The sequence below is a fragment of the Ahaetulla prasina genome, chromosome 2 (assembly GCF_028640845.1).
Source record: "Ahaetulla prasina isolate Xishuangbanna chromosome 2, ASM2864084v1, whole genome shotgun sequence".
Taxonomy (NCBI): domain Eukaryota; kingdom Metazoa; phylum Chordata; class Lepidosauria; order Squamata; family Colubridae; genus Ahaetulla; species Ahaetulla prasina.
The window spans coordinates 145,611,699-145,625,066 of record NC_080540.1 but is presented as its reverse complement, the minus strand read 5'-3'; the positions used below and the strand labels follow the sequence as shown (position 1 = coordinate 145,625,066).

The 13,368-nt window shown below is 38.0% G+C and overlaps 1 protein-coding gene across 5 annotated transcripts in view; it reads left to right on the top strand.

The window, feature by feature from the left end:
• HELZ (helicase with zinc finger) overlaps positions 1–13,368 on the top strand; it is a 144,100-nt gene that overhangs the window by 71,951 nt on the left and 58,781 nt on the right. For 4 of the 5 annotated variants that reach the window (XM_058166099.1, XM_058166097.1, XM_058166098.1 and 1 more), the window contains exons 12-14: positions 4,932–5,062; positions 7,839–8,018; positions 8,767–8,871. In XM_058166099.1, the coding sequence (XP_058022082.1) occupies positions 4,932–5,062; positions 7,839–8,018; positions 8,767–8,871 (416 nt within the window). The remainder of the gene's footprint in view (positions 1–4,931; positions 5,063–7,838; positions 8,019–8,766; positions 8,872–13,368) is intronic. The other variant, XM_058166096.1, reaches the window with a different exon arrangement.

Genomic DNA, 13,368 nt, shown 5'->3' with positions numbered 1-13,368 from the left:
TGAGTATTAAGAATCACAGGCCTATTTTTGATAGATGAGATGAATGAGAAAAATGTGACCTTGTTGATTCTTCATGATCTTTCAGTGCCATGAGTATACATGAGTTTTTTAAATTTAAAATAAAATAGAACAAAATAGAATAACAGAGTTTGAAAGGACCTTGGAGGTCTTCTAGTCCAACCCCCTGCTCAGTCAGGAAACCCCATGCCAGGGGTGTCAAACTTGAGGTGTTATGGCGGTGTCTTGTGACGTATCATGACTTTTTTCCCCTTTGCTAAACTGGGCGTGGGCATAGCCAGCAACTGACGCATCCAGCCTGCTGGCTATGAGTTTGACAGCCATGCTCTATACCATTTCAGACAAATGGTTCTCCAATCTCTTCTTAAAAACTTCCAGTGTTGGAGCATTCACAACTTCCGGAGGCAAGTTGTTCCACTGATTAATTGTTCTTATTAATTCTAATTTCTCCTTAGTTCTAGATTGCTTCTCTCCTTGATTAGTTTCCATCCATTGTTTCTTGTCCTGCCCTCAGGTGCTTTGGAGAATAGCTTGACACCCTCTTCTTTGTGGCAACCCCTGAGATATCGGAACACTGCTATCATGTCACCCTTAATCCATGTTTTGGTTGGTAGTGAAATACAATACATAAAAGTGGTTCTTCACTTATTCTGTATATGTTAGAAAACTCTTATGTGCTGTATTTATTTTTGCCTTCCATGGACTGTCTAGGTTTTTTTTTCTTACTGTGAATCGTATGTATGAGACCACCTTTAATGTATGTCTAGCTACATTAACCAATTCAAAATGATTTATTATTTTATTATTTAATTATTTTGTCAACAAGTACAAGGAAACAAGTATCAATATAGACATAGACGTGGACACATGAAAAAATGGCACCAATAAATGGATATAAATAAGCAAAACATAGCCATAAAGAGATAAAATGAGTACATATAAATGGGGACAGTAGGACAGGGATGATAGGCACGCTGTTGTGCTGATGCACACCCCCTTAGGGACCTCTTAACAAACGTGTAAGGACCTTGGTAGACAGTCCTTTAAGGTAAAAGGTAATGGGGTTAGACCCTAACAACAGGATCAGGTAGAGTGTTCCAGACATTTACTACTCTATTGCTGAAGTCATATTTTCTGCAATGAAGATTACAGCGGATGACATTTAGTTTGTATCTATTGATAGCCCTTGTGTTATTGTGGTTGAAGTTAAAGTAGTCATTAACAGGTAGGACGTTATGGTAGATAATCTTGTGTACTATGCTTAGGTCGGAACGTAGACGGCGTAGTTCAAGGTTATTCAGGCCTAAAATTTCAAGCCTGGTGGTATAAGGAATTTTATTGCAAGCAGAGGAGTTGAGTATCTTTTTGTAAAATACCTCTGGACCCTCTCTAATGTATTAATGTCCGAAATACAGTGTGGGTTCCAGGCAGGTGAGCAGTATTCAAGGATAAGTCTGGCAAAGTTTTTATATGCCCTAGTTAGAAGTACAGCGTTACCAGAGAGAAAACTTCGTAAAATAAGGTTGACAACTCATAATGCCTTTTTAGCAATGTTGTTACAGTGAGCTCTGGGGCTTAGATCTTTTTAAATGATACTTCTAGGTCCTTGACAGAGTGTGGGTCATCTTTTAAATTGTTTCCGCCCAGCTTGTATTTGATGTTCTGATTTTTATTGCCAATTTGCAGGACTGAGCATTTGTTAGCAGAGATTTGGAGTTGCCATTGTTTGACCATTCAGATACATAATTTCATCTATTAAATTATATTACTTGAAGGGAATATAGAGCAACTGTGTTGATTACTTCTCCATCTGTATAAAAGATGTAAATGATGTTTTAAGCCTTTAACAGCCATGGCACAGTTCCGATTATGTAGTTTCTTAGCTTTTTTTTAAACTGTGAGAAGCAGAAGAGAACTTACTCCACTGCATCTGTTTGAGTTTGCCGGATTAATGGCAATCAACACTTTTTCAGTTTTAGCATTCGTCTTTGGAACACCCTTTGTTGTTGTTGTTGTTTTAATTTTATCCGCTAGAATTGTGAGCATTTAGAATTATTTCATTCCTGCAAGAGGAAATGATTTTCATGATTTGTGTTTGTGGATGTTGTTTCACAGCTCTATTTATTTTAAACTTTACTATGTATAACAGTTCTTAATATTTTAAAGTTAAAATTTGTATCAACCTATGAACAAACCAGTGATTTTTAAATATTTTAAATACTTGATTTCTGCTGTTTGCTACAAATTGTCCTTATTTCCTTCTGTACATTTCACCAAAAATGTACATATCACTCAGTTTTATTTGTCCACCAGAGGTTGGTTTGTTCTTTTATAAAAAAACCCATCAACAGTCAAATTAGAAAGCCCATTTCTTGTAATATAAAAATAACGTTTTAAAATGATTTATTTAGAAATTTTATATAAAAGATAGAAAACTATGAATGAATTCCAGGATATGGTAATACTATATGTTGTAATCTACCATAGAGTGTTGATTGACATCATAAATAGCAGACATTTTATTGTCACCTAATATTGGAGGATATAATGGAAAACTTGTCCTTGTGTTTCTGAAATTTTTTTACTTCTATTGAACACATTTAATATATTCTTCTATACACCACGAAATGATTTCTCATCTCCTTTCTGTAGGCATTTAGTGGCTGATTGGCTATCAAGTAGAAGAACTTTCAAACACAATTTTCATGTATAGATTAAATGAATAAATGAATTTTCATTGATGGAAACTGACATTGTCACTTTCTAATCAATTGAAAAATTATGTGAGAATCTTAATGTATTCATTTAACATGCATAATTAGTTGACATGCTGCTTACATCAGTGGTACTCAAGCTGTGTATATTTTCTAACAAACAATCAAAAGGCTAATTGGCTCTATTTGAAAATAGCACTTCAGTACAGAATGAAATGGTTCATTAGAGGTGGTGACTAGATTACTTTCAGAGGTTACTTGACGTTGAACTTGTTAATGTCATTCCTGCAGTTTGCTAAATAGCATTGATGTATTGTGGAGTGCATTTAGCTTTACATAATAATAAAAGATTATTATCCATCCACTCCATTAATAGGTTTCTATATTTTAGACAGGGAGTGGGTACTTTGTGACCTCAAGTTCATGTGGCTCCCAAATCTCCTCTTATCATAACCAGGGAAAACCAAGACAGTTTGCTGTCATCTTGGGGTGGAAAACATATGGAAGCTACAATAAATCCTCAATATATTCGAGTTTAAAAACCAGTTAAATCCTCCAAATTCCCCTCTGATCCCATCCATATATGTATTATAGCTACACTATAGCTCACCAAATGTTGTCTTTGCCCACCAAAATATTTTCTACACCTGTTTTACTCAGTCTAATGTATTATGTATTTTATTAATTTATGTATTTATTTCACATATTTATAAGCTCACACAACTCAATCAGTGTGACTCTGAGCCATGTGACTCATATTTAGTGACAAAGGCTCCCATTGAAATAATTTGGCAAATGAAGGGAATCACACTGTAGGATTGGCTGGAGAATGCTTTGGTAAGAGGGAAGGTAGAAGGTAAAGGTGTTTATTTAATCTTTCTTTAAGTCATGATTAAAAATCCTCTTTGCTGTTTGTTTCCTCTCATTTTAAATTTCTGCGTGCCAATTAGCCGCTAAGTTCAAGCCGAAAAATCTCTTGATCTTTTAAAAAAAATTCTTTTTCTTCTCGCCTGCAAGTTGGCCAATCACTCGCCCAGTAACAATACTCTGCTCTGATTTTCCCTTCTGCTCAATCTTCTTGTGTGGCCGTCCGACTTCGGCAGCTCCTATTCCTTGTTGTTGGGTTGAAGGCTGGGTGCTGGTGCTGCAGGGAATTCACAACTTCCCTGTTCATACCGGCCGCTGCCTCCTTTCTTCGCTGTCCCTCCAGGACAGCTATGGTCCATAAAGGACCTCCAAAACGACTGGAATTTCGGCATTCACCCCCAGAGCACTGGGGCACACCATCCCATCACGACGCTGGCCATGTCTCCCTCTCATTTGCATGTCTGTAGGCTATTCCAGAATTCCATCTAAGTCTGTAAACTTAAGTCTACCCTTCCTTTTTTGCCCAATGAAGAAGTCTCATAATTTCAAAAATTTGAATGCTAGTTTGAACATGTTAGGATATTGAGGTTCTGTCTCCCCATTTATAGTCAAAACAGGTCCTTTTTATTGTTACATACATAAATAATATAAGAAATAACTTTTGTGTTATTTAGGAAAATTGCTTTGACAACATAACATTTCAATATATTTTTAATGTAGTGCTCTGGTTATATTTCTAGTGGAAATTGTGGTGGATAACAAACTCTGTTTGGCTCCTATTAAATTGTGTTTGAAATTTTACATTTTCTCTTTTTGTATATACAGTACAAAAAGTATATATATATATATATACAGTATGTATATATAAATAAACTTATCCCAATATTATAGAATTATTTGAGCAGTCAAAAGCATGATAGAGTAAATAAAATAACATTGCCTTATAATGGCTGGTTTTAAAACAGTCAAATAAATGGATTTTATTGATTTTAAAAATATTTCTAATTTTTAATGGGTTAATAAAATTAAGTTTTTAATGCCTTACTCTTTCAAAATAATGTTTGTTTTTAACCTTAACCTTAATTAAAAAGAGATTATGTGTTTGCATTATATCAGTTTGTGATATTAACATGTGGTCAACTAGGAATGTGTTAATTATTAATTATCATTCAAGTTTCAAAAAGTTTATTCACAAATTATGTAGTTTTATGGTGACAATATAGGGGAGTCATTATTTGCACAAGTGTAAATAGTCCTTTTAATTTCCTGTTTTCTGGCATGTTATTCCTTTATTCATTCCTTTATTCTTACATTCATTTTGTATGCACTTAGGTCGAGCTTCAGTTTCAGTTAAACCGCTTACCCCTCTGTGAAATGCATTATGCCTTGGATAGGATCAAGGACAACGGTATCCTGTTTCCAGATGTCAGCATGACCCCCACAATACCTTGGAGTCCCAACAGGTACAAAAACATTAATACTTTGATACAGGGAACTAGTATATTAACATTACAGAATTTGCATTCGTTGTATTTAGATGATTCATATAACCTTGTCCACTAGAATGGCTTAGGTAAAGCGATGAAAACGAATGACTAATTTTTCCTATGAATGTAAGGATTAAGCAATGGACTATTTTTATTCTTTATATCAAAGGCCAGTTTTAATCAATCACATCATTTACAGAAGAAACTGCTTTAAAAACGAACTGTTCTTTCAAATGTGATATACTTAATGCAGTCTAAAGCTCACTTGGAAGCATTTGTGTTGGTTTATATAACAAGCTATGGAGAAAAGCTGGACCTGTATGGAGCAGTTTAAAAGAATTGGGTATGAGAAGATTTTAATCTGCCTGATGATGTGATGTTGCATCTTTTGGTTAGGGGGTGTGGTGAGAATCAATAACATTTCTAACATCTGGTTTGTTGTATTTGTAGCATATTAAGCTAGTTTGTTTTTTAATCTGACTATTACACTAGCAAGTTACAGACAGCAAATTAATTAAACTGCTGTGTTTTTGTGACTTTGGTAGATTGCTCATGCATATATTTCTTGTAGATCAATACATGCAAATGTTTCTGAGATACGAATCTACTGTAATATAAACAGTATGTTTTACAAAAAGGTAGCAAAAAAGTATAAAAGAATCAAAAGGTATTTTACCGTTTGAGGAAACAATGCTGCATACAAAGCCTTTTGAATTTAAACTGATTTCATTCTTTGAAAGTAAGGTACTTTGTAATCTAGGCAAGGAGTAGGCAGTCTTTTTATCCCAACAGCTCTTTTTTTATTTCTATTTCTTGTGTGCAAGATAATTAGATCACTGGAGAAGACACGATTATGATTTTGAGCCTGATATTTCTCTCTTTAGGGTTTTTTAAAAGGTTGTCTCCTAGTGGCAATACCAAGCCAGCATTGGCAGTTCTTGGAAAAGTTAAGTGGTTTTTTAGACCATGGGAAGAAGACAGTAGCAAACCATTTCCATATTGTTGTTGCAAAAACTTGCAGTACTTGTAGTCCTCAGGAGCCAAAGTCAGTTGAGGGAGTCTTCATCTTTTATCACAAAAGACAAAGAGACAGCAATTATTCTTGAATACAGGTAGTCCTTGCTTAATCTAATTAGACCTGGAATTTTCATTGCTAAGTGAGGCAGTTGTTAGGCGAAACGTTACAGCACCTCACTACTTAGTAATAATAGTTCCATTGGTTAGGCCAGGATTGTGCTCTTGTTAAATAAATACTTCACGCTTCTCCTGCCCTGCCACACTTGCCTCTGTTTCAGTCCCCCCACAACCTCTTTTGGCCTTTTGACCACCATGTATTCTGCGCCCAGCCACTGCCACCCCCGAAAGCTGTTGGCCCTTTGCAAAGCTTTAGAGTGAGCAGAGGATCTGTGGCAGTGGTGGGTTTCTACTGATTCGCCCTGGTTCGGGCAAACCGGTAGTGGCAGTGCCGGGAGGCTCTGCCCTCCCACCTGGACATCATTACGGATGCTGTGCATATGCACAGAAGGTTCTGCGCATGTGCAGAAGCGAAGCGAGCGTGTGCATGCGCTTCCGGTTCTGAACTGATAGCGAAGGTAAGTGGAACCCACTACTGATCTTCGGGTTGTTTCTGTTGGTGCTGGAATCGCCTCCAGTCCACACAGAAGACCACAAACCATTTCTCTAGGAACACTTCCGGTGTGAACTACAGAGCTTATGCCGCAAACAGTCCTGGAGAACCTGTCTGTGAGCTTCAACACATTGGAAGCTGCTGGCCCTTTGCAAGGTTTTGCAAGAGGAAGGCTGGACTGAGAGTAAGAGGTGGGCTGTACTTTTTCTGGGCTCGCCTCCATACCTCATTGAAGCCTACAGGCTGGGTCTCAGTGAGTGCTTCTGACACAAGCTGTAGAGAAGTGGAAGCCCTGCTATGAGCACTTGGATTCTGGGTCAGCAAAATGAACAAGTCAGTCAGATGGTAGTGACAGAATAGAGGGGAGCTGGGCTCTGCGGTAGAGTCCAGAGCAGCAAAAAGGACAGGAATAGAGAGAAAAATAGGCATATTGGAGGTGAAGCTCCCCTGCAGTCTTCTGTATGCCTACTTCTAAATCTGCCACTGCCCATGCTAAAGCTTCAGTTTAAAACAATCATTAAACTTCTAATCTATAAGTGGTCTCAAGCATTTACTGCCCCAATTTCATTCTTTCCAATTCTATAGTGTTAGTGCTTCTCAGTGTCAGAAGCAGGATTTTATATTCCTTCCCAAATTATTTAAAAACATCCACCCAATTGATCACATTTTTAATTATATGGTTCATTTCTTCCAGCCATGCTTGTAGTTTATCAGTCAGATGATATGACCAAATATTTGTATTTATTTATTTTCATCAAGCATGTATTTTATGACAGATACAAGCATAAACATAATTAAAAATACATGGAAAGGGTATGAATAAAAGAAAACATTAGGACAGGGATGATAGGCATGCTGGTGCGCTTATGCACACCCCTTACAGATCTCTTAGGAATGGGGTGAGGTCTACAGTAGATAGTCTAAAGTTAAACTTTTGGGGATTTGGGGGAAAAAAACCACAGAGTCAGGTAGTGCATTCCAGGCGCTTAATTTTTTTTTTTTTAAGAATGGGGATATTTTTTATCCTGAGTATTATTTTGTGGTTATAAAAATGGTGTAAGAATTTATTAATACAAGCTTTGTTTTCGAAGTGTCTTTGATTATATCCTGCTTTCTATTATGCAGGCAGTGGGATGAGCAGTTGGATCCTAGGCTCAATGCAAAGCAGAAGGAGGCTGTTCTGGCCATCACAACTCCACTGTCAATTCAACTGCCTCCAGTCCTTATTATCGGTCCTTACGGGACGGGCAAAACCTTCACTTTGGCTCAGGCAGTCAAACAAATTCTCCAACAGCAGGACACTAGGTGAGATGGGATGATCTGCAGATTTCTAATTAGGAGGCAAATGCCTCTCTTTATTTAAAGGTTATTAGCAGAGTAGAGTTTTCATCCGGCTTTACCCCTCCCCCCACTTTCCCACCATCCCTCATTGTCTTATATAGATATTTAGGAGAGTATTTTGTGAGTCTAATCTCTCCCTTTGAATTAAGAGTGGCGCCCTGTGAATAAAAGCACAGCATTCCTTTCAGAAATCAGTGATTTGTGTAGCATTGTGTTAGTGATTTTTGTATATAAAACCGTGTTACTTTTTTTTTTAATTTACCCACCTTTGTACGCCACTAATTCCTGTGATTCTAGGTGGCTTAGAATATATAAAACTAAAACATGGATAAAAATAGAAGAAAAGCAATTAATCATAAATAAAACTTAACTACTCTAAAGGACATGAAAGTAGGGGCACGTAGGATCTTGGGGCAGGCAGAGGGGACAGCACCTGAGAATGTCTTCCTGCTAGGCCATGATGGGGGCAGGCAGATAGGCAGATTCTGTCTGGAGAAGATGGCCCTGAAGTAATGGAAAGCAATTGTAAAGGTTTTGTTTAAAGGATGTACATTCCCACAGAAGCTAGGAACATCATTAAATCATAAAATTTGCAGATTAATTTCATTGAAAGAAGTATGCAGAAAAGATGATCACTATTTTTTTGTAATTTTACTGCTTTGAATGATTTTCTGTTTCTTCATTGCTTTTTTATTTGCACCATTTATTCCAGCAGGATTCTCATTTGCACCCATTCTAATAGTGCTGCTGATCTCTACATAAAGGATTATTTACATCCATATGTAGAAGCAGGCAATCCCCAGGCGAGACCTCTCAGGTATTTTTTAAGGTTTATTATGTATCTATACAATATCTTAAGAAAAGGTGTCTGTTCCAAACAGTTTTGAAAAAAACCATAGAGCTTTCACGTTTATTGGCATTTTAAAACGATGCTTTTGCATAACCTAGAGACTCTAACATGCATAATGAAAGAATGTCATTTGTGAGCTCATTTCATGCATTAAAGATAAAGACATCCTTTTTTAAGTTGTTCTTATGTGTTTATTTGTGCTTTCCTAACTGAACAAATTTTGATATGGTCCTCTAAATAGCTGCTAAAATATTTTAACAAAATATTGGTTGAATTTTGTTGGGAGTAAATAATGCTTCTTTAATTCAGAGCCAATTTAGAGTGAAGAATTGTTTAAAAAGCTACATATCTGGGAAATCATAAAAAATTAGTTCAGTATCAACCTCTTTGTGTATTTAACTGAACTCGCTTCATCTATTCTCTCTAGAGTTAGCAAAAAAAATTAATTGGGAAATAAAATATACATGGGTTTTGTGAGAAATGTGTGTATCTGGAATATGTAGTTTTTTCTTAAAATGGCTATGCGTATAATTTAAGAGTTCATTTAAGTCCTAAACCTGCTATGAAAACTTCATCACTGCATTCTATTGTCCTGATGTCAGGACGGTAGTCGAGCATGGGTGAAATATTTCAGCAAACAAATGTTTTATATTTAAAATGATACTAATGGGCATTTGAAGTGGCAGCTTCGCTCTAGTGTCACCTGTAACAAAGATTACACCATTCATAGCAACCTGCAATCTATATAATAACTCAATTTTGAACTGTCTCAAATTCAAAACACTCCATTTCAAATATGAGATATTTTGAATTTAAAACATTTTGTATATCACCATGAGCAGTTGGATTTCTCCTAGAATATTTCCTTTCTTACTCTGAGATAGTTTAGAATTAGAATTTCTATCTTCCACCCATAAAAATAGAAAAGGATCACATGAATCAAAGATATTTTTTCTGCAAGGAAAAATCCTACAAGAGTGTTTGTTTTCAGAAGATTGGATAAATGGAATCAAGTGACTTTTAAGAGACTTTATGTTCAGAACAGGGAATGTTTGAATACAAAAGAACATATCTCATTATTTTCAACTTCTTCATTTGCAAACAAGATACTGGGTTGTATGAATAGATATTACTAGGGAAATTGATTCTGTTCATTGCTGATCATATTTGGATACAATTGTATTTGGGAATAGGATTTATTACTTGTCAGTGTAATATAAGGATTAAACTATTTGGCTGGAATGGAGTAGATCCAAGTGCATCCCCTTTCATCAAACCTCTGGGTGATTCTGGATCAGGTACCATGTGTCCCTGAAAATAAAACCCAACCGGAAAATAAGCCCTAGAATGATTTTTCAGGATGTTCATAATATAAGCCCTACCCCCAAAATAAGCCCCTGTTAGGACCATTAGACCAGGGGTGAAATGCTCCTGGTTCGGACCGGATTGCCCGATCTGGTAGTGATGGTGGTGGGTGGTTTGGAGAACCGGTAGCAAAAATCCCTGCCCCCCCCCCCGCCCCAGCTGAGCTGCGCGATCATCAGATTTTATTATTTTTTTACTTTTAAAAGCATTTTTTTCTTCTGCCGGAAAAATGCTTTTAAAAGTTAAAAAAAAAAAAGCCTCTGATGATCGTGCGGCTCAGCTGGGATTGTCAGAACCCTTTAAAAGCATTTTCTTCTACAACCTCTTCAGCCGAAGAGGTTGTAAAAAAAAGGATTAGGAAGAAGTCTTCCATGAAAATCACATCGAATACGTATTCTTACAATCTTAATTCCTCTGCAACATTGGCTTGGCTCACTGAAATAAGTTATTTGTTACCGTTTGATGAACATTTAGCCTTTGGTGGCAAGAACTCAGTATTACAGCTTTGCATGCAGTGGGTCGTAAATTCAGTCTCTGACAATTCTAGTTGAAAAGGAAATCACAAAGTGGACTGGAAAACTAAGTTTCTGCTAATACAGATAGACAGTTGATCTAGATCAGGGGTATCCAGCTTTGGCAACTTTAAGACCTGTGGACTTCAACTCCCAGAATTCCCTAGCCAGCCCCTAGCAGTATTGAAGAGTTGAAATTACAAAAAAAAACAAAACCATTTTTTGTTTTGATAGAGATTTTATAGATTTTATTTCTGTAATGGATTCTATTCCTTGCAAAGGCAAGGAAGCAACAAACGCCTTCTTGTAAGCCAAAATATCTGGTTCATATTGATTTCTTAGAACATGCTTACGCTGAAGATATCTCAACTGTTGCAAATGGGGAAGACTAAATTCATCATGAAGTTGAGAAATCATTTATAGGGTTTATTTGTAATTTAAGTGTGGAGGATTTACTGAGGAGTATATAATAATTTGATATAGTCCACTGAAACCCAAGCTGCCATTTAATCATTTCAGATACAACGTGGGTGATTGTTTGAAAGCCATGCAGTTAGGAATTCTTTGAGATTAAGTACTGAAAAATCTTCCACTTTAGTCCTTTGAAATTTAATTGATTTCAGAAACCTATTTAACACATTCAATAAGAAACTGTTTAGGCTTCCTGTCTAATGGAGGAATGGCCTCTGTTTGGAAAAGCAATAGCAAACGATTTCTGTTTCTATTTTTAGAGAGACTACGATTGCTTAAATGTTAATTTTTACGTTTACCATGGTCAGAGATTCACTGACATTCAGAAATGTTCAAGATTTTCATTTCACTCTATATAATTCTATCGTTTTGATTCCAAATAGAGAAACAAAATTTATATTCCCCATTTGCTCCTTTTCCAGATAATTTGCCAAACAGAATTAGAATTAATACTGTGTTTCCCTGAAAATAAGACAGGGTCTTATTTTCTTTTGAATCCCAAAATAAGGGCTTGGCCTTATCGGTCTAATTATTTTGGGGGTGCAGGAGGTGGCAAACGTGGTACTGGATGTCCTGTTGCCATCACCTCCCCTCCCTGTTCTTTCCGCCAGCCGAGTGGCTGGCCGGCGGTGCCCTGACGTGTCCCACCGCCACTGCCGGATGGAGCAGGACTCTGAAAGGCTTGTTGTGCTGTTGCACTCATGAACTGAAGCACCACCGTGAGCTTCAGCATACCAGCACAGCTGGTGTCCTGCCGCTCGCGGCTGTGCCAGTATGTCAAACCTTGCATTAGTGCTACTGTTTGTGCATGCAACAGCAGAAGCCTTGTAGAGTCCTGCTCCACAAGGCGGCAGCAGTGGCATGACGAGTCTCACAAAGACTCATTTCTGCATTTTTGGCACGTGAGGCATGGGAGAAGGAGATGCGTGAGCGAGACATGGCTTCCCTTGCCATCTCGTCTCCCCCCCTCACCAGGCATTGCTTAGCCACTCGCCCCCTTTAGGAATGCAATTTGGGGGTGGCAGGTGGGGCGGGTGAGAAGCGAGACATAAACCCCGGCTGGAAGCTGCTGGAAGCAGAGAAGAGGCTGGTCAGGCCAGTTACCTGATGCTGTGTCTTCTGGCAGCTGGGGCAGAGAGGCAGCGAAGGGCAAAGGGAGCCGCAGCCCCGCATGGAGCTGGAACCATAGAGCGCAGTGTCAGAACAGCCGCTGCCAGAAGCCTCTCTGCCCCGGCTCCTGGAAGACTCAGCAGCAGGCAGCCGATCCGACCAGCCTCTTACCACTGGGTCAATGAGTGGCGCTTTGCCTGGCTGGAGGCAGGATTCTCCTCTGGGTGGGCACTATGTGGCAAGAGGTGCTGGGTGGCTTCTCTCTTGCAAATGGGGTGGGAGTTTGCAGGTAAGGGGGATGGAAGGGAGGTAGGCAAGCGCCAAGAACACTGGGGAGAGATAGAACAGAGAGGTAGCTCCCGATCAGCTCAGCTGATCCGCGGGTTGTGATTAAGGGACCCAGCTGCCATTAGCTGACCGGGGAAGGAAGAGCTGCCTCCTGTGCTGGCCATGCCCACCCCTTCACTAGGGCTTATTTTCAGGGGAGGGCGTATATTTATGCCCACCCCAAAAATCAGGTGTGGCCTTATTTTCAGGACATGTCGTATTTTCGGGCACACACGGTAGTTTTAGGAATTAAACCCAGTAGAATTGTTTTCTTTTTTCATCTGCAAGACAACAAGGAAGCTAATGGATCTAATCCATCTTCTTAGTTTTCATTTTCATACTAGTGACTAGACTATGCTTAATATGAAACATGCTTTAAGTGAAAACCCATATATACAGTACATATCACCCCAGGGACTTTATTCCATACTGTATAGGACAGAAACTGGGAACTCATGGTGAGGCATTTATAAAATAAATGTAATATTTTTCATGAGTGAAATTCTCTGTTTCCATCTTTTAGCATTTTTGCAACAAATATATTTTAGGTTTTGGAAGGTTGATTGCTCAGGACTTCATAAAAATAACCCACCTAATCCAGTCTACCTTGCTTTTTATTATTTTATCTTCCACAAGTAGCTAAACAATTTTAATCATGATTAAAGTTTATTAAATGGGT